A 22,043-nucleotide genomic window follows, 5' to 3' on the forward strand; every position below is an offset into this window, starting at 1 on the left:
ATATTATTCCAGAAACTGCTGTAATTCTACTTGAACAAGCAGCGCTGCCTTTGTTTTCTAAAACAGACTGTCCAAGTCGAAATGAGATGGGGTTTCCATTTAAGTCACTAAGATGTGTAATGTTACACTGGATATGAGGTATGCATGTTTAGCTGACTTACTTTTGACCAACTAGACAGAAGGATAGAAGGTAAGGAAGTTCACTAACCACATACATCAGCAACTTAAATTGGTAGTTGGGTATGAATTGGACTTTCTACAAGTTGCACAGCCTATATGTAAAGAATACTCAGAGTGATAAAGGAGGAGGAATAATCCTCGATGTTCTCTAGGCTTGTGAAAATGCCCTAAACTGCTTCAGACTTTGCAGTGAGATCAAGTCTATGGCCCCACCAACATCAATAAAGTAGGTAGCAAGTTCATTAATTTCTCTAAGAACCTGATCTCAGACACAATCTGAACATATCTAATTCACACCTGAAACTCTCTCATTGAAAGGAGGCACAGAGGATTTACTTTAAAAACAGGCTTGAAAGCTAACCCCACTTATAATAGCTGTGTGCATTTGTACACTGTTCTAATGGCTAGAGTGTTTGGCCAAGTAAGGAGACAGAGATTCAGTGTGATCTTCATCAACCTGGGAGTATTCAAGCCCTGCTTCTCATGGGAAATCCCTGAAACCATGCCCTATAAACTACTAACAATAGGTATGCCTGCACTACTTCAACCATAACTATGCCAGTGTGTAAATAAACAAACAAAATAACAAAATGCAGCAACATCAATGGAGCCAGAAAGAATGCAATACTTTGTAACCTAATGACTACATTCACATTTTACTTTTTTACTGTCATAACTTTTAAGGACCACGTACATAACCCTGATTGAAGAACCAGTATACAGAAATAGTCCTCACCACTACCTTCTCCTATAGCTGATGTCTGCACAATACTTTCCCAGGACACCTGTATTAGGAAATGATGTCAAATTCTGGATACAGAGTGGACAGCACAGCTTTGTAGTTCTGATTCTAGAATCCAAACTCCAAAGAAGGACAAGATTTCAGACATATCCTTCTGCTTTTCTCTTGCCTAGCTCAAGATAACTGACTATACAGTGTGCGAGTGTTGCAACCCATGGCGAGATGCCCAGCTTCTTCTTTAACTGTCTAACTTGATCTACAATTGCCTAACCTGGCTGAAGCTTGAATTTCTCTTTTAACAACTACCTAAGCATCTGCTGATATGTTTATTTTATTCCTTCACTGAATCTCATTCTGTATCTTCTAGGGTATCTAGAAAAGCGCATGTCACCTCTTCCAGTCAAAACAGATTTCTACATGTATTCAAATACCTTCTTTATATTGTGAGATAACCTTCATAAAACAGAGTATGGAAAGCTGAAGCGTTTCCCAAAATCTCACCTGCTCAGTTTTATCATTCCCCATATCAAGCTATGTTGCAGAATCTGAGTCTCTACTTAGGTCTTCTATAGAAAGATGAAGATTTACATAAAAATACTTCAATAGGATTAAAAGTAAAAATGATTAATTTTCACATTTTTGTTATTTTAATACCCCAGCATTAATTCTGGTTTAAACATGATTTAGATTTAGTTCTAGCTTAATACTAAAAGTAGAGGTGGGTCATATAGCATTAATGCTAACTAAAGAAGGCAAAAGAACAAAATGTTTCAACTAATAATTTGGAGCATTGAAGGCAACAGCAGAGAAAGACAGAGCACCTACAATTATCAATAAAAGCTTAAGTTGTGGCAACCAAATAAATACCTCCCACATTTTATTGTTAAAACAACCATGTTCCTCAGCATGGTGAAGAAAAACTCTTGCAATACAAATGTAATAATTATTCTAAACAGACTCTTAGAGGACAGTGCAGGTCTGAATTAAGAGTTTATATTCAGAATGCACCTCAGCCACTGTCAGGAGCTAAGTAAGGAAACGTGTTAAAAAAAGCCTGCATGTGTAGCCAGCAGGACTAGATAATATACTGTCCTAAGGGAATTAGCAAATCAATTAGCTGAACAACTGTCAATTACTTCCGTAAGTTGCAGAAAACAGGCTCAATATCAAAGAGCTCATAAAAAAAAAATCAAGCTTATCCAAATGTTTTTAAGTTATTAATACAGAAAGCAAAGCTAAAACTTAGACTTTAGTTAGCTTTTTACTACATTAGCTACATTTTTGCTTTATAAGCTCAAAAACCTCCTTTTAAAAGACATGCACATTAGCTCAGACATCAACACATGCACATCAAAACCTAGAAAAATTAAACGTAAGTGGAAATGTACAGGATTCAGGACCAGACTCTGTCTGAGTTGGCCTTTGTAAGGCAAATGAAAAAGAAAAGTAACTGAACATCCTAATTTTGTAGTAGTACGGCAGATAGAAATGGTGATTCAAAAATTACGAAAAAGCCAACTTTGAAACTGAGTAGAAAGTGTCTACCCTTAAAGCAGCAGATGCTATAGCCTTCAGCAATTCTGTGAGCTCAAGATGCAAATCCACAATGAGACTGCACAATTATAATCAGGGGTGGTGAGGAAGTGCTAATGCTATGAACGTGATATACAAATGTTTTACACAATTTTGCCAAACTTTACCAAGCACAATTCCCAGTATGTCTGAAATTCAAAAATAAGTTGCTTTAGATTCCGAAGAGAAGAGCAAGAAAAGGTAACAGAACAGCAAAATTAGGTTAAGAACTGCTACTGCTTAAGTGGAAGATGGCAAGTTTAGGGTATTCCAAAGTGGTATATAAGAAGCAATGATCAAAAGAGAATAAAATCCTAACAGTAAATCCTACTAGATGGGAGAATAGTCTCCCCAAAGAAATGATAGAAGTCATCCCACTTTAGCAACCATAAAGAAAGCGTACTGTCATGAAGATGACTGTATTGACAAATGTGTAAATCTTCTCTCTCTCAAATGCCCGGGATTATTTTTTGTAACCAAAAGATTGCCAGTTGTTTTTGAATTCTTTCATAAGATAAGTAATCCATTCAGCCCAACCATGAATTTACTTATTTTTCTCAGAATATGAAGGACTCTCTGTACTGTAGTAATAGCATACGAAATGTGAGTCTCTCCATTTGAAATGCTGCTTTGAGGAGCACAGTACAAATATCTTTCAATTTATTTCTTGGCACTCTCTCATTATTGCAAGTTTCAGCATTAAAAATCAGAATGGTGATTAAATTTTACATATATACAGGTATGTACATAAACATATTGAAGAAGATATAATATCAATGAATAGCATAAGTTGAAAAGATGAACAATACTTCTTATTAGGATTACTTCCAGATTTATTAGATCAAGAGGAAGACAAACACAAGTAAAGTCATTTTTTTAGTTCTCGTCACTAGCTTAGCCAACAAAATTTGAACTTCAAAGCACTTTTAAAAATGAAATCAATAAATTCAAAGATCCAAAATAGTAACAAAAAAACATGCTTTCCCCCCTCTAATGATACCCTCTGATTTTTCCAGAGCACTTAGAACTCAAGCAGGTACAATCTGTATTTTCCATGTGGTTGCACAAAATGTGCTGTATAAATGGTTATAGGACAGAACAGGGGAAAAGATCAATTAAGCCACTGATCTGTCTTATGACAGCAAGGATGCCAAATGGAGACATCTGGGACAGAAAAAAGTTTTAGTAATCCAATTACACAAGCACTGTCAGGCTGTTCTAAAGATTCTTTATTTAATTTATTGTATGCAATCACTACAGACATTACCATTTTCTATACAGAGACTTATTAAAATAAGAACTGCTAGTATATTTGTCGAACTTCTCTAAAACTTTAGTTACTTTGGGAGAGTAGAGAAAGGGATATAACGGTTTTTGCTGCTCACAAAAATCAGCAGAAAATAATTCTTGCAAACACCTTTTTTCCCCCCCTGCTTTTTAGGATGGGGGAAAAAAATTAGAATTGCATTCAAAGGATTTTACATTTTCAGATATGACTTACTGCCATTATTTCACTTTAAACCCAGGACAGTCTTTTAAAAGTTTTAAGTATTGATTAAAATATCCTCTTTTTTCCATATTGCAGCAAAAGATAAAACAGCAAATTACACGAATACAAATCCTCCATTTTAAATACACCTTTAACACTACTTGAAACTGAACCTACAGTCAGGACCGAGTTTCCCTTCAAAGATTCAACCCTTGCCACATCTTAATTTTTAATAAGGCTTTTAACAGGGAGCTTATACTTGGTGTAAATGCCAAACATTTTCCTGCATGCTTGTTCAAAAGCAAAAGCATGCCACATTCCACAGCCTGGAGACCAAACACAAACTTTCAATGATTACAAGATCAAATAGGCTTTATATTCAAGTTTAATGTTAAGCAAAACTTTAAAAGATAAAGAGAGGAAACTGAAGTTTTAGTTATCACTACTTTATTAAAATAGTATCAGAGATCCCAAGAGACTCAAGAATCTGTACCTTATACTACATGTGCCATTGAATCCGTGCTGAATATTCCTCTCTCTTCATACATCTTTTCCCTTTCCTTTATCCAACACTGATTATTTGCTCGGTGTTGAAATAAATGGAATCTCCAAGATATTATCAGCAACAACTTCCTCTGCAGAAGGCTGTTTTTCTAATGCTTCCTTCTTTCTTTTTTCTCCATTGTCACTGGCTCTACCACATGCTCCTCACCATTTCTTTCTTTAAATTAAATAGTTAGGAACATTGATCAGAAGAAAAGAATGCAACAGATACTGAAAACAGCATCAAGAGACAGAGGAAAAAGCAAAAGTAGTAGCATCTCTTCCATTTTGGAGAAGCAGGGTCTAAAGGCAGAAGGTCTTGCTGCACATTTCACAGGTCTAGATCTGTAAAGGCGAGAATTGCTACATTTATGGTACAAAAATGAGTTAGAATTAGAAAGGAATTTTAAAGCAGAACGCAACATCCCAGCTGCCAGGGAAGGAACACAGCAATAATCATCAAGAACTTGGAAAAAACAAGAACAGCTCAAAATGTTAACCTAAAGGAAAACAAGAACACATGATTCAGCAACAGAGGATCCTGCCTATCTATCCCAGTTGATTTCTGATAAAACACAGAAAATTATCTGAAGGATGGATTGAAGATTCTCCCAGGAGATTTATTACATTCAATACTCAAAGCCAAAGGTGTGTGGGGAGGGTCACTTCCATTTATAGGGAGGGGGAAACCTGGAAGAATTGTCAAATGGAATCTTTATTTCCTGCCTAAGTGGAGAAGACTATGCATCAGAGAACAATCTATTCTCCATGGTCACAATGAGGACAAGAAATAGCTGGCTCAAAAATGTGGGGATTCAACACAGAGAAATCTGGTCTAGCAATAAAGCACTGTAATCTGCTACCTAGGGAGGTTGTAGAATCACCAGCACTGAAGGTTTTTAAGGGCAAATCAGATAGATATCTGTCAGGAACAATAAGAATACACCTGAGTTTTGGGACAGAGTATCCCAATGTCTAATGACAGAGTTGGAAGAACAACATTCTACCATTTGTCACAGTTATCAGAACTTCTATACCCAGTTGGGAAAGGGGTAAGGGAAGTAGGAAGGGAAAGGCAGAGGTCAGTGACAGGGATAACTACCCAGGCAAAATAAGCTATTACAGAAGCAGCTGAGTTATTACGGAATAAGATTAAAAGAAGATGTTATTGAGGTATAATGATGTTGAGTAGATTTAAGCCTAACAGAATGCTTACACTAGATACTTACACTTGAAAGAAGCTGATATAAGTCAGCATGCATAGCTTCCTCATGTCTAAACTAGAAGCAACAACTAACTTGCCCACAGAAAAGTAGCTACTCCAATTACATTTCAGTGGTTTAACCGAGCTTCTGAATTCTCCACGCAAAAGCTCAAAAATAAACCTTAACCTATATCAGAAATGCTTTTAACATTGCAAAAGCAACATTTTCCATCTATGTGCTTTACTCAAGAAAAAAAATATTCTTACTTATCTATCTGGACATAATGATGAATGATAACAAATGAAGCAACGTGAAATGTAAATTGCTTATATGAAGCAATTTATAATAAGAAGCCAACTGGAATATTTTGAAGGATAATATTCTCCTTCTGATTCCTTTTAGTTTTTAGTAGTTTTAACTACATAGAAGTTCTGTGTGTATATGCAAAGACCACCAAAAGGACTGGAAATATGCCTTAGAAATCTGTGGTACAGAAAATGCCCATATACTAATAAAATTACATTATCTCAGAGATTGCGGAAACAGTAAATTATTATTTTCTCAGGTTACAAACATGTTTTCCAAGAGAAGAACACTTCTTCAGTCATTTGCTGCTGTTTACACAAACAGGAAATTTTGTTTGTTTGCTTCTCTTTAAATAAATACACTGCAGAGCACCAGAATTAAAATCATAAAAGCAATCTTTCCAAATTCAGTTACCCCTTAATTGTGAATCAGGAGAGAAAGTTACAGTGTTGCTCTTCCTCTCACTAATTTCCCAACTATTGCATTTTAACTTCGGTGTTTTTAAGGAAAGGGTCCAACGTTTTCTACTTATCTCCTCAGCAGCAAAGGCTGTTATGGGTGTCCACAACATAGAAAAGCGAACAAGAAGATTAAAGAAAAGCAATAAGAATGTTTGTATGTTTGTATATTCATGCTGCCATTCTAGAATTATAACTCTGATCACACCAGATGATTTGTTTTCAAATAATTTAAATCTCTAATGATTGTTTAAATTCTTAGAAATTTAATCAAATTTAAGCTAGAACTCAGCTGCTTTCACTAATTTGCTACAGAAGGAAGATTCTTAAGTTATCATTAAGAATATTTCACTGTATAGGTCAATACATTTCAGTAATTTGAGAATTTATATTTTCTTCTCTAAAAACAGTTATAACATAGTATTTCATGCTCAATACAATGAATCTGTGCCAGAAAGGCCAGTTTTCTCTAGTTTTGTCCATTCATCTCTTTCTCTGCTAGCCTAAAAAATTCTTCAAAGCATCTAATAGCTGAACTCAATCCTCTCTTTTCCATGAAGTTATTATTTCCATCTTCCGGACTCATGTAACTGATCCAAACAGACAGCACTCACGACTTGCACTTTATGCATACTTTTCCATGTAATCAAAGCTTTAAAAGAAAATAAACAAATAAATCCCTGCCTTCACTAAGGTTACTTCCTCTGCTTAAAGCCCCTATTCCAACACCTCAAGTCCTTCTCATTTTTGAATATTTCATTTTGAAGGACTTTTCAAATACTCCATGTTCTCAAAAAAGTTGATCAGGAAAGATGTTTTCTTTCTCTAGTCCTCTCCTTCCATAGCATCACCCCCAAACACATACATACACAAAGCAAGCTAGAAAGAAGAAAATTGAGATATGACTTCTTTTTATCTCCCGAAATATACACTTCAACCCTATTAACTTCCCTCTTGTAGTGTTCATTTTGAAACATTTCACTGTATGTTCAGCCATTTTTCTGACTTCTGTGAAAACTATGGCAATCTTCTCAGTATTTGCATGGAAGAAATTAGGTTCATTTTACCTCCATCATTTTCCTCTTTTCCCACTATACTTCTGGACAGTATTCTGAAAAGGAACCTAAAACAGTATAAGATTCTGTGCTTTTTCAATTTATAAATGTTATTTTCCAACTCCTTACTCTAAGGAAGTTCAAAATTCACCTTTCATACATACATGTATGTAAATATATATATGACAAACTATGACAAGCTTAAAATATGAAATTAGAAAAGAAAGGAGACAGGCTTCAGCTGTAACATATATAATACAGACACACACACACACTCATAATGTATGGTACAGAGAATAAAACCCTCAAAAAATCACTATAATATGCTCTCTTAAACTTGCATTTAGAGAGAAGCCACTTAAAATATTGCACTGATTTCTGTAAATACGTAGTTGCAGATATAAGTCTGCATAAAACCAGTAACTGTTCTGACTGTATGAGCAGTATTTAGTCCATAGAATTAATAAAGAAATATAAAGTGTGAATAAAAAATGGATGTAAAAAGATGCAGAAGATTGATAAGTGTTAGTTAATAAATCACATCAGATAAAAGGAAGAAACTGAGTAACAAGCTTTTCAGAGCAAAGAGAAGTGCCAGTTTGAATAGCTAGGTACCATCTCTGCAGTAAAACTGGAAAACATTATAGAAAGCATCTGTAGATGTCCATTTTAATTTGTCATTATTGATTATTAAGAAAGGATTCCATTTAAGAAGAAAAAAAGATTATTTCAGCTATCTTGCTAGCACAGCTGCCATACCACAGGAAAGTGCCAACAGAAGTTGCAATGCCAGCAAGAGAGAATCATGGGTGTCAAATGATAAACATTTTATTCAAAAACAAAAAGCTAGTAAGTCAAAGTTTTAGGGAAAAAAGTTAATTATACCAGCAGAAGAGCAACACATTACTGCCTACTGTTTCCAGATGCTTAAAATTATGGCGCATAAGGAGGAGAAAAAAAGAAGAGCATCTAGAGTTAAGGTGTTCATTTTCTCCATTGATACACAAGAGATTTATTTCAACAATTATGATTATTATTTAACTTGGTAAGACTACAAAGTCAGACCACTATTTAGACATTTGAAGAATGGATTTTACAGACTAACCTTTGGGCTTTTAGTTCCTTGGCCCGTAAGCCTTAATAGAACACCTATTTCTTTAAATAAAATAAAAACCAAAAAAAATTCTTGACCAGTCTCCTCTTTGTTTGAGCAGCTAATTCAAAGAGATGATTTGTTAGCAGAACTCTTCTTTCCCTCCCCTCCACCACCATGAAGCACAAGTTCTCTGGCAACACTGAAAACAGATTAAAAAAAAAAATCTTAACAAGAAATGAAGTACTGCAACAGTGTATGCTTAAAAGGTCCTCTCCTTCCCTAAATTAAGTTAAAGAAAAACTATAGCGATTCTAGGCATGGGCCTAGCACTGGGTATATGAGAACTTAAGTCAAATCCGAATGCAAGCTAGGAAGAAAAAGATATGATAATCTCTAGTAACATTAAAATCTGAAAAGGGAAAATAGTAAACAGCCACATGGAAAAGCAATTAGTTGCACATTTCCATATTTAAATATCAAAGTTGTTGAAAACACGCTGCTGCTACTGCAAGCAAAACAGATCTGCGCCTCCCTCTGCCTCGCTTCCCCTGAGCGCACCTTGAAGAAATCGCTCACGCTGATGGTCACAGCCAGGATTCGCTGTGCGCACGCACCCGCCGCGATCATTCCAACGTTATTTATTCACTCGGGGCATTTATTTTAGTTGGCACCGTAAACACGCCGTTTAATTTTACTCCTCGCACTCGCTCGCTTCAGGTGAGCTCCTCTTTGACGCCCCGCGGCGGGAATGCCGCTGCCGCCGCCGCCGCAGCGCCCAGCGCGGCCCCGTCGTGGGTCGCTGAGGCCCCCGGCGCCGCGGGCTCGGCGCCAGGCAGCGGTACCGGCCCGCCCCCACCCCCGGGCCGCGCCCCCCGGCCCCGCTCCGCAGGCGCCGCCGCCGGCTGCCGGCCACCTCCCGCGGCCCGCCGCCGCACGGGCGCCCCCCGCAGGGCCGGGGAGGGAGAGGAGGAGCCGGGCAGGAGGAGGGCGGCCCGCGCCCGGGGCGGACAGCGCCCCCTCCCCGGGGCACCACCGGCGCCAACGGACGCGGCGGAAGCGGGGCGGCGAGCGCGGGGGGCCCGGCTGAGGCTGGGCGCGGCGGCGAAAGAAGGAAACGTTTCTACCTCCTTCTTCTTCTGTCCTCCCCCGAGCTGGCCGCAGAGGAGGAGGAGCAGCAGCAGCAGGAGGGGGAGGCAGCTCCCGGCCGGCAGGTGCAGCAGCCGCCGCGGCGCCCTGGTACCCAGCGCCATGTTCCCCCCGCCGCCGGCCCCCTCTGGAGACTACCTGCGCCGCCGCCGCCCCCTCCTCCCCGCTGACTGGGCTCGCGCGCGGGCCAATCGGAGGCGCCCTGGAGCGCGGCGGCTCCTGGGAGATGTAGTTCCTCTCGCGCTCCCCTCGCCGCGTGCCTCCCGCGGCGCCTCGGCGCCATTTCGGCGGTTGTGGCGCAAGGGCGGCAGCGGGCGTCGTCGGCGCCGAAGCCACCGCTGGGGTAGGCCGTGGTCCCCGCAGCTGTGGGGCACCTCTCGGGCATCAGCACAGCCCGACACATGCGATGGAGACATGCTGTCAGCTTTGTCAGGAGTTGAGTGTCGTACCAAAGTTGCAGCCCCGTAATCAGCGGCGGCCCCCGGCTGCGTGGTGGATGCTTCTGCCCACCCCGGATTGCTGCGAGAAGCCTCATCCTGCTGGTCACAATTCCCATCCCCATCAGAGCCGGCCGCCACCGCAGCTATGGGAAGCAGTAAGTGCAGCCATGAATCAAGATGATGTACTTCATAAAAAGGAAAATTTTCCACATGTTTGCATGTGTACACTTTTCACATTTCACTGTTCACACAAAACATTTTCCTTGCAGAAAATAATATTAATGTAATATACTGGTACAATTAATTTGCATTTAATTCCCAGAGCATTAACCATGCAGCCTTAATTTGGTACTCTCATGCATGATACAGTCGTCAAATAGGTGATCACATATCTTTTTCCACAAAAGTACACACTGTGCAGTGTGCAGGATAGGTAATGTTAAATTAATGAGCAGATACTTAATTTTTCTTTCCTTTTTTGTAAGATTCCAACTACTCAACTTACGCTACCTGACTTATTCACACACATCTGCACTGAAGACTCCGAAGCCAGAACCACTCATTTCTTTAGAGATTTTTCTGTGTCACTCAAAAATATTTTGAATTCTATAATCAAAACACTGTAATAAAATGGAAAACTGAGGGACTGAGAGACTGGATTCATAAGTATCTTTTTATTTTGGGCAGTTAATTTCACAGAATTTTTAGATGATATTTTGATGATAATATCAGATGATAGTTTGGTGATATTGGAGAGGTCTTAGCATTGTATATTTAAAACAGAAAAAAGTCTGTCATGTTCCTTTTGCTTCTGTTACATCTGCAATGCACCTTTGAGAAAAGTCAAGTTACTCACATTCATAGGAACTGTATATCATATTCAAATCAACTACTAGATGCTTAAGATTGATAAAAGCCTCTAAGTTCAAGAGAGTTCAGACCATCTATTATCCACATCCATCAGATCCTCATTATCATTGGAAAATAACAATCATAGCATATAGTGGGCAGTCTGGGCCCTGCTTCTCAGGTATATAGGGAGGTTGGCCCAACAGCCCTTGACTTAGACTTTTTTACTTCAGAACAGCTGCTGTAATTCAGCAAAACAAGAGATCTGCTTACAGTCTGTTGACATTTTTTTAGACAAATCACAAATCTTGTCATTCCTAGTCTCAGTTACCCAAAATTTACTCTATTTATTATTTAACAACCACTGTATCTCATGGAAGGTTAAACAGAAAATCATGGAGAGGCACTACCTAAGCAACTGAGAGCCTAACTCGCTGCTGAAATGGATTGTACTGTCACCTTATGAACACAATGGCCCAAAAGCTCCCCAGCTTTTTTCAGATGAACAGTTAGTTCCAGAAACTCTTTATTAAACACTGAATCTAACCTGCACCCAGGCCACATCAGTCTGAATCCCATCCATAGCAGAAATCTTTGGAGTGGAAAGAAAAACTTCCTGATTCAACCCTTCATATTTGAAATCAGAAAGTTTGAAAAAAAATCATCAAAATACAACAGAAATGTAAAAAGCACTCAAATGATATAAAGGAGAAAAATTACTCATACAAATTGTTGCAAAGAATTACAGACTGGAGTGTTGGAAATGAGGAAAAGAGTGAGAGTCAGCTGGTCAACGCAGAACATTTGCAAATGGGAAAGAGTTCAGAAGAAAGAACAGGAACAGAAGGAAATCAAAAAAGAGAAAAGACACAGAAAGAGGCTCACATGGATAGCAGGTGAATGTAGGAAGATTCAAGGTGAGAAACTTTCTTTTTTCCATATGTGTACCAGGGTTTGGGGGGTCCAGTGTCTCTGGAGCATGCAAGCCCATATTTCCTATCATGAGCTGGGGAAGAAAAGCATGGAGGAGCCACCATGTCTCAGCTTTTCTGTCTCCTTTCTTGTGAACAAAGAAGAGATGTATCCTATTTTGGTTTTGAAACCCCTCGTGTTATCATTAATCTGTAAGGCTCCACTAACCTTAAGTGCTTTTTTCAGATAAAAACATCACTTTTAAATGAATTGGCCTTTTATATCACCCTGAAAACCCCAATCTGCTTTAATATGGACTCTTATGAGTATTCTAATGTCCACTTTTTAGGATGTAGCTAAGAAGCAACAGTAGCAGCAACTTACTGGAAAGCAAGATGGAGCCATATACTTGAGAAGCCTATACTTCCAAGACAGTGCATCTTCTACCATTTAGTTTAGGAACTGTGGTACCATCAGAAACAATGCTTCAATGTGATTGTCATAGTGTCCTGGTCTTCCCACTGCCAGTACCTCTACCCTACTCTAGCCACCACTTCTGTAATTAACCCTATAATGATCTAAGTTACCTAGTGTACATAGTATGATACCATGGTATGGGACTGAAGTCATCTCCTGCCCCTTCCTCCCCGCCCCCCCCCCCCCCCCCCCAGTGAGGAGGAAGAGAATGACAAACAGAGAATAAAATAAAAACAGAGCCATTGGTATGATAGATTACAGAGGTTCCCACCACAGGCCTCTACCTTATAGAAACAGGGTATACATATCAAAAATATCTGTTTTAGAAGAGTTAGACCTTTTTCCTTAGTGTATTAGGGGCTAAGAATTCAACAGAAATTTTGCACTAGAATAAAGGGGGGTATGTATTAATTAGTGTGCTAGAAGAAACAACATTTCATTTAAAAATCTCTTCCTAAATCTAGAAGATAAATTCACAGGAGCCTCGTTTGGATTCCTGCTGGTCTCCTGAGCCTCACATACAGTGGCCCTTTCACATTTACACCATGTAGAAAGAGCATTAAAACTACTAAGAATTTGAAAACCACCGGGAGCTCCTGCTTCCTTGGAAAGACTAAGAAATTGTTTCAGTGCAATTCAACTCTCTCAAAAACCTTAGATTTATTTTGAATCCAAAATCTCCATTTTCAGTCACCTGAATTCCTGACCACAGGCAGGAACCAGCAACATTGACAGCTTTACCTCTTTTCTGTTCCAAAGTTCCATACAAATTAAAACATTCATATTCTCAAGTGTTTTTTTCTAGCTCACTGGGTAAAGAAAACTTCACACAGCTGATGCAATTACTAGACCATACAATATAACAAGTGACCCAGTAAACCTGCAATGGTAAAGGATTTTCAATATATGTTACACTCTGAGGCTATCTGGAGTCTGTGCTGATAGAAGTAGCTTCATTATATATAGGTATAGCTGCTGTATAATGACATGTTATGAATATGAGCCTGATAGGAAGGCCTAAAGTGAGGGGAAAATATCCCTTCCCTATATGGCCCGAAATTACAGAGAAAGGGGAAGAGCCTGGACAAGGAGAATGCAGTGCTGGAGAAGGGGAGATAAATGGAAAAGGATTACATGTGCAGGCCTGAAATATGGTGGTTTTGTATTTGTTGTGTTACTGTCCTTGAGCATTAGTTCTTTCAGAAAGGAAATTATAAAGAAAATTTGTATTTATAATAGCATGCATGTATCTAAGCTAGATAACTGTCTAAACGTGCCTGGGATGAATGCCCTAAACTTAGAAAAAGGAACTGCTTTTGGTATTAGGGCACAAAGGACAGAGGCTGGGACAAGAAGAGCAGGAGACTTTGGGTAAAAGTCGTCTTAAGGTTTAGGAGACAGAAAAGGTGACTTTTGCATTTCTTGTGAACTTAGATTTTCCTGCAAGATGTGTAGGAAGACAAGAATCTGTTTAAAAGCTGCAGTGAGGTAGAAGATTATGCTCATTTTTCAATACTACAGAAATCCTTTTGGGAGGTGATATGATAAACACAGTTAGCAGAGCTATTGGAGTTGGCTAGAGTGGTTATCAGAGCAAAAAGCAGCATGAGGCTCAGTTAGCAGGGACAGGATAAGTGCAGGAGCAGACAGTGGAGTGAGGGGGCGTAAAACAATAGCAAGCAAAAGCAGATTAGAGGAGCAAGTGGCTGCCCAGTGAGTGTTTCTGGAGACAGGAGTGCTGTGAGGTTTGGATAGTGGAAGCATCGGGCAAAGTGAGGAGCAGCTAACAGAAACATGACAAACCAACAGATCAGATTAGCTCAAATCAGACCTTGCCACCCAGAAGCACTGCAATAACCATAAAGAGTGAGTAGAGGTAATTTTATGAGGGGAAATGCTAACCTAACACTTCCCTAGAGAAAAAACTGTAAGTTGTTTACAAGCCTTTCAGTAAATGCTTTAGGAATTAGTTACTCTTTTCTTGTTTACATACTTTGTTAGTATTTTCTTCTTTTTTTCCCTCTGTGATAAGAATTTTGTTTGCTTGCTATTCATTTTGTATTTGTGAGCAGGGAAAATCAGCTGATTCAGAATCAGAAAGTTTAATATAACTTTCCCAGGTTTCCAGGTGGCAACTCAAGGCAGTGTGGGTTTTTTTCTTCTTCTTTTTTTTAAAGTAGTCCCCTTAAATTTAAACCTGACCTTTGTTACAGCCAATCAAGTTCTGACAGAATAGTTATATGAGTGAGGCAGCCCAGTCCAGCCATATAAAAAAATTATGTCTCTGATTGTCAGGTATCATCTGCTACTGATTTGAGTTGCCATGAATTTTATTTAAGAAATTTTTGTTGGATAGGGGCTTTTTTGATAGGAAGCAATTACCACAATCCCCCAACATTTTCTGCAGGTAAATCTTAAGTCTGTTGAGGTTCGTTGCCTGGAATTTTTGTCCTAATTGTCCATTAAAAAAAATTAGAATCAGATATCAGCTGACATACCTCAGTTTAGAATTTGTTTTAAGCTGAAAATTTAAACTAAATATTTAATACTGAAAAGGAATAAGCTTAACAAAATATTAACTGCATTTCCAAGTCAGCATAATGGTCTTATCTAAGACCCTAAAATTATCCCCCCAAAATATATCCTCTAAAACTACACACACATACTGCAGTGGGTTTTAGTTTTGACCAAGCCCATCACTGGAACTTGTAATGTTATGGTAGCAATCTGACTACCACAGGCTAGTGAGAAAAATGGCCCATTAGGCTTCTGTGTTACAGCTCCTGTGGAAAAAGGAATCCTATTGATAAGTACAATTTAATATTGAACTGACTAGAAACAAAGCAGTTTGGTCATTTTATTAAACTGTGATGAAATATGTTAGTTTGGGGAATGTGTACATGTTTCCTTAAAACTGACAATACTAATATGTTTTGACATTTCTTAATTAAAATTTTTATGCTGTGAAAAAAATGTGAACTTCTTTGTGATTTGGGATCAAAATCAAATTTGCAATGTCAGAATTTTCTGCAAGAAATTCAGAATTTTGTTACAATTCCTGTACTTGAAATGTGTAGAGGTAGTGGACTTGGAGCTTGATCTGTATTATGATGATTCTTTTCCTTAAGAGATGGATATGTAGGGTATGACACAGGCATGAAGTGACAAAGTTAGTAGGAAGGACCACTTTTGAGAAAAAAGATGACAATCTTCTGTACAAACACAGTTTTTGAAAAAGACAATCTCTTTAGTGCTTTTATATGGTCATTTAACAATCAAAGGTCAGAAGTTGTAAATGTTAATTTTCAGAGATGGATTTACTCCTACTATCAAATGGAACAGTATCTTTTCTTCTGGCTTTCAGCTGTCAATGCTCTTTTTCATTCATGCCCCATTGCTATCTCCTTAACCAATGAGCCACATTACATCCAAGTCAGGGCTGAAAGGTGAGGCTTATATTTTTTCTTTCTCATATTAATAATGAAGCATGTGGAACAAACTTAGAGCTGGACAATGCTGCCCCTTAGAGAGGTAAACTGCCATTAATCAATTGCTGCCATTAAGTGTCTGTGCGAGGCAGCCGCTATTGCTGTATTTAGAGATCAATAGGAGTATTACCTCTTACCAGATGTGCTTTTCAAGACATTGAGGCCCCTAGGTTTTGGCATCACACAGATCCTAATGCTTGCCATTAGAAAAAATCTGTTTATGGGATACGGTCTGCATTAGTGCAGCAGTTGCTGATTCCTGTTCTGCACCTTGGTCAGTCTGAGTAAAGAAGATAAAACTATCTAGCTACCTATCATTCTTTTCTTTTAAAAAAATGGCTTCTTAAACTGAAGCAACCTTAATATTTTTTTCAGAACCTATTCTTCCTTAGCAAGACACTGAATTTCCTCAGGAAGACAGGCTAGTACTTGCAACAAAGCAAGCTGTGCTCACTGTTGCACATAGGGTTTTTCTGCATGTTTTATACCCCTTTTACTGTATAATAGACAAGCGACGGGACACCAGATTGACTACAAAACTTCATACTTTCTTGGGTACTTCTTCATTTTGGTATTTTTCATTACATATAATTTTAACAAACCTATTTTAAATATATATAAATTTAAGTGATGTAAAGTTTTCAATCATTGTCCTATTTCAGTAGCTTCAACAAAGATTTCAAGAAGTATTATACAAAAAATTACTATATGGAATTAAACAACACAATCATTTGCATGTACACCAACATTTGAATATCTGTTTTATTATAAACATTCATTTTGCTTTGTTCATAAATTAATTTCACAATATTATGATGAATATACTGTATGGTATCTTGGATAAACAGACTCACACATCCAGAATAGGATAATCCACATATTCAGGAAAACTAAGAAAGCAATCTAAGCATAAACAATAATTTTCTTTATAAACATATATCTATCTATATAATTATTTTGTTGTATAAGATATCTAGATCAGCAGTAGGGGTTCCTATATTTGAAAGGAGATGTAAGCTCAGATTGCCTTGCCAGTTTGTTGATTTACACCCATATTGATAAAGCACAGGTAAGCATGGCCTGGGATCCTGACTGTTACAGTACAGCTGTAGGATAAGGAGATAGGGATATAAGCAACAGGGATGACAGACTTTACGGGATTGTTTGAACTGTTAGGCACTAAGAAATATGGTGCAAATATCTCTGAGACTCTGAAAATAAATGTTTTAAAAAGAAAGTGAGGAGGCTGGAAAAAATGTTACAGGCAGGTAAATAACACATGGTGCTGATAAATCTGTTCATGCATTAAAGAATTTGTAAACAGACATCTCTTTGATCTATCAAGAAAGTATCATTGTAGTGTGCAGGTGCTCTCTCTCCCTCCCTCTCTCTGCCCCCCTCCCCTCCATCTTCATCTCCATCTCTCCATCTCTCTCTGGATCTCCCTGCCCCTTCCCATCTCTGTGCATATGTGTGTGTTTAAAGACTAAATCAGGATAAGATTTTATTATGAATAAATGTGTAATCAGATCTTTAAAGTTGTATTTTGAGTTGATTTGGATTTTGATTGATTACTTACTTAACCCTCGTGGGGTTTTTTTGTTTGTTTCATAGGTTTTGGCTAATGTTATCCTAAAAATTACTTTATTTATAAGCAATGGTATATCATCTGTAATATCATTAAGGAAAGTTACAGACACAACAGCTATATGGGTTTATGAAAAATTGAGTTAGGAAAGTGAAAAGCAGAAAAATTCAAAAGAAATATTACAGTTCCCCAATGGACAACAAAATCACATGCAAATACCAATACAGTCTTAACTTTACCCTTTACTTACTTTGCAGTTTATAAAAACTGCATATTCATACAGTTTTCAAATTAATATTGTACATTTTATTTTGTTTTCAGAGAGTGTGCATACTGAATTACTTAAATAATTAGAAGAATGATAGTGAAACTATTGACTTGATTTGTGGATCAGCTGTCTAGTTCTTGCCCGTGAACATCTGGGCTAAAAAGCTTTTTGATATTTTCTATTGTTGGCAAATAGCAGCATAATAAAACTTATAAGCTATGCCCATAGACACCTGTAATTCTTAACATGTAAGAAGCAGAGGAGAGGCATCATAATCCATTCCCTCCCTAATATGAAAACCCTAAGTTTGGCATTTGGTTATAAAGAAGAAAGGAAATAAAAAATAAATCTGTTAAGAATATGAAATTGCTTATGCATTTTAATATCTCAGTCTAGAAGTGAGGCCAAAGTAAATGTTTGATGTGAATGACAAAGTGATCCTCACTAGGGATAGAAGGTGGATTCATGTCACATAATTAGGTTTGAGTAAAATTTTTTTCTAACTAGTCAAAGATATCAGCTATCTTAGGTACGAGCCTTTAGGATAAGATGAATCACTCCCTGAGAGCACTTATTTTCATTGACTGTACAGGCAGCTTATTACACACTAGGTAAACTGTTACGTAGTAGAAGTTAGGAGAGATGAACAGCATCCATGGAAATACAGTTTACAAATTTAGTTCTTCGGGTGAATGCGTGGAAAGTGGTCTGCATTTTGCAGTACAATCAGTACAATTATTCTCCTGAGAACGCTGAACTTTGCATTTGCTAATGACTGCCTAGAATAGCAGGTTTCTCTTGCCACACAAAAATGACTTTTGATTTCTGCAGATGCAGACATAAAGGTATAATTGTTATAGAACTGGTGAGGAAGACAAAATATTCTGAGGGATGAAGTGCAAGAAACTTCATACAAAAACTACTGAAAAGTCATAGTTTTGAAAAATTACAGGCCCAATTTCAATGACTGTCTTCATAACTGCCATTGTTGATGCTAATCCAGGGATAGAGCCCAGCATATCAAGATCACAGTTAATTTTTACTATGTCTTGAGGATCATCAAAATTGAGGATTTGCAAAATACTTACTAGTATTAAGTATGAATGTTTCATTCATAAGTGAAAGGAGGAATATGAAAAAACAGATCAAGCAGTACAGGTGGTTATTTTAGTCAATGTCTTTTACATCTCTCCCTATGGAAAGGTTTACATGAAAATGACACTTTTGAGAATGGTAGTTATTTCTTCTCTAGGAAAGAGAAGACAAATGTACATCATTTCCACATCAATAATGAGTATTTTTATTGCATACAATAAGATTTAATCTGTTCCAGTAATAATTATAATGAAATACGGAAATGCTTTCATACTTTAAGATACTACTAAATATTTCTATTAAACACCAGTTTGTTCAGATTGTGTACTTTTCATGGAAATACAAATTAACTTTTGATTAGTCAAAAGAATATCATTTAAGGAATACTGAATATTCTTTGGTTTATTGTGGATAATCTAAGCAATTTATAAATGGATAAAGGTGATAAGAATATTAGGTGAAACTAAAATCCATATTTAGTTACTTTAAATCAGCCATTGCAGAGTTACTCAGCTGAAAGCAATATTTCAGTTACTTGTAAATAATCTCTTTAGGAGTGATACTAAGAAAGGATTCATGTGCCTTCTTAGCTGCATTCACGTACATGTACTCTGAGGTGAACACTGCGACCACACAATTTTAGTCATCCCTTGTTTGTTCTCAGCAGTTTCAAACTTCTTTTGCCTGAGTGTAAAAGACATTTTTTTCCTCTAGAAAGTGTGAGATGAAAGAAATAGGACAAAAAGGGTCCTAGACCCAGTTTGTGGGAGATGGATAGACCAAGGGAAATGTACAGACCTTTTTAAAATCCTAGGGAAAAAAAGTACATTTTCATGTTTTTAAAGAGAATTCTGGTCTGTTATGAAACTCCTTTTTGCTGTTTATTGCGTCAACCAACAGTTCCTGAGACTACAGCTTTCATTAGCTCTCCCTATGATCTAGAAATATCAAAAGGTTCTAGCAAGTCAAAAACAAAACGTAGTAACTTACAGTAAGATGTATCTTTCTAGCATAGCAAAAATAAATATGAATATTGAACAAGCTTTTTGCATGTGACACTTTCAGAGGAAAGAATTTTGTAAGCTTAACTATCTTGAACATTTCATTTAATAAAGTAAGCAACAACAACATAAATATGTAAATTATTTTCCAAACATCAGGCATATGAGTATAATTTTAAACATCTCCTGATATTAAGCAAAGCTAATGGAAACATTTTAACGACCTATAATAATCAGACTAAAATATTATAATTCTCTTAATGACTTCTTTTGCATCTGTATTGGTATTTATTCATCACAGAAAGTAATTTTAAGTTACTGTAGATGGAGGATGACACTGAGTTTCCTAGGCTTTTAGCTATTACTTTTAATGCTAATGTTCCTGAAGGATCACATATTTTAAACTAGCGATGTGGCTCCTACTTTATATTTAATATAGGAAAGATTTCTGTTGATATGTATTTATTTGTTTAAAAGCTGATTAATTCCACTGCAGACAGGCCTTAGTCACCCTCTTGAAAGTCTCCAGGAGAGACTCTCCAAACCAGATGACTTTAATAGATAATGCTTTGGTGAATGGCATTTCAGTTTACAGGCTATGAATATCTCCCAGTAGCACTTCATTTTCATCATCCTCTAAAGAATTTTGAGTGCTGCAAACTATTTAACACCCATATGAAAAAGAGTTTTTCTCCAGTAAACATGTCTTTTAAGTCATCACAAGGTACTCTTCTCTCCTACATATAGTTAGAAATTTAACATTTCTTCTACATGTGTTTTAAATTTTACCTATATGTCTGTATTGGAGGAAAGAGGGAATACAGTATCAGAAGCCTTATGAACAGTGAAAAGAATCTTCTTCACTCCACTTCAAGCTTGTGAAGACATTGGACTGATGAACTTTTTCACTATATCTTTTTGTTTCCAAATACGGGTTGGGAGAGTAAAAATGATAGTACTCATGAGAACTGTCAGCCTGTATCTTATAAACTTCATGAGACTAACCCCTTCCTAACATGACAACTAACATGCTTCAATAAGCTGTGTATATTAAGAGCTTCAAGAACCACTGCTGTCAGTCATGCCTCAGCTTTCTTGTGGTTAGCTAATAAGGACTACCTCTCGCCTCACCCTTTCCCCATCCAGCTTTAATATGCCCTTTGACCTCTTACCCAAAATTGTAAACCATACATCTCAAACAGCTTATTACAAACTATAGGCATAGCACCCTACATATGATTCAGCTCTTATCTGCAATGCTGTGACCCAGTACCTTGTTTCTGTTATGTTAACAGCGCTGACAAAACAGGGCTCAAATGTTTATGGGATTAAGCAAACCCTCCTAGATACGGTTTATAATAGGCCCTTAGTTTTGTGAGTTTAGTTACAGCTGCTGCAACTAACAGAATGAGCTTCACAAGATGGGGTGAAATCCTGGCGCTTTGAAGTTTCATTTTGCATCCTGTTGCATTTTGAAAACATATTACTTACTTACATTAATTTAGTAACATGAGTAACATGACTCCAATAACAATAAATGAAAGCCAAGACTAAAGAAAGAATTTAGAGAACACATTTAGAATGAAAAAGTAGCGATTATGTGTGACTTAGGAGTTACATTAGTAACTCATTTAATATGACCTCTCATTGCCATGTGGTAGCTCAGGTCTCTAACACAATTCTTCTATGCATAAGTAAAGGGATATTAAATTGAATTAGGACAATATTATTGCTTTGGTATTGAAACTAGTGAGACCAAAATTGGAACATTATGTCTGTGTATTGTACCTACACTTCTTGAAATCCTGTTAAAACCAAAAGAATGTATAAAGGATAACTATTCACAACAATAACATGAGTTCAAAGTTACCTTACGATAAAGGCTAAGGAAGCTTACTTAATTCAAGAGAAGAGTACAGCATGACACGATTACAGTCAACAAGTGGTGTAGAGAAAAGATGTCTGATAATAGAGAGCTCTCTGATATATGTGAAAAGGCCATAAAGGGCATCAATGGTTAGAAACTGAACTTAGGTTCATTCAAACTGAAAATAAAGTGCAAAATGTCAACAGTATCAGTAGTGAGCTATTGGAAAAGCTTCTCTAGACATTCTCTATCACTTGAAATCAAGA

The 22,043-nt window shown here is 37.4% G+C and overlaps 1 protein-coding gene across 8 annotated transcripts in view; it reads right to left on the bottom strand.

The window, feature by feature from the left end:
• Positions 1–9,954, bottom strand: part of TUSC3 (tumor suppressor candidate 3) — a 144,802-nt gene extending 134,848 nt beyond the window's left edge. For 7 of the 8 annotated variants that reach the window (XR_010389061.1, XR_010389060.1, XR_010389058.1 and 4 more), the window contains exon 1: positions 9,771–9,954. Coding sequence is in view for 4 of the 8 variants with exons in the window: in XM_026105379.2 (XP_025961164.1) it covers positions 9,771–9,896 (126 nt within the window). In the remaining 4 variants the exon portion in view is untranslated. Of the gene's footprint in view, positions 1–9,204; positions 9,304–9,770 lie in introns of those variants that run through there. The other variant, XM_064511113.1, reaches the window with a different exon arrangement.
• Between the last annotated feature and the right edge of the window lie 12,089 nt (positions 9,955–22,043).

Source organism: Dromaius novaehollandiae, chromosome 4, assembly GCF_036370855.1.
Source record: "Dromaius novaehollandiae isolate bDroNov1 chromosome 4, bDroNov1.hap1, whole genome shotgun sequence".
NCBI classification, from domain to species: domain Eukaryota; kingdom Metazoa; phylum Chordata; class Aves; order Casuariiformes; family Dromaiidae; genus Dromaius; species Dromaius novaehollandiae.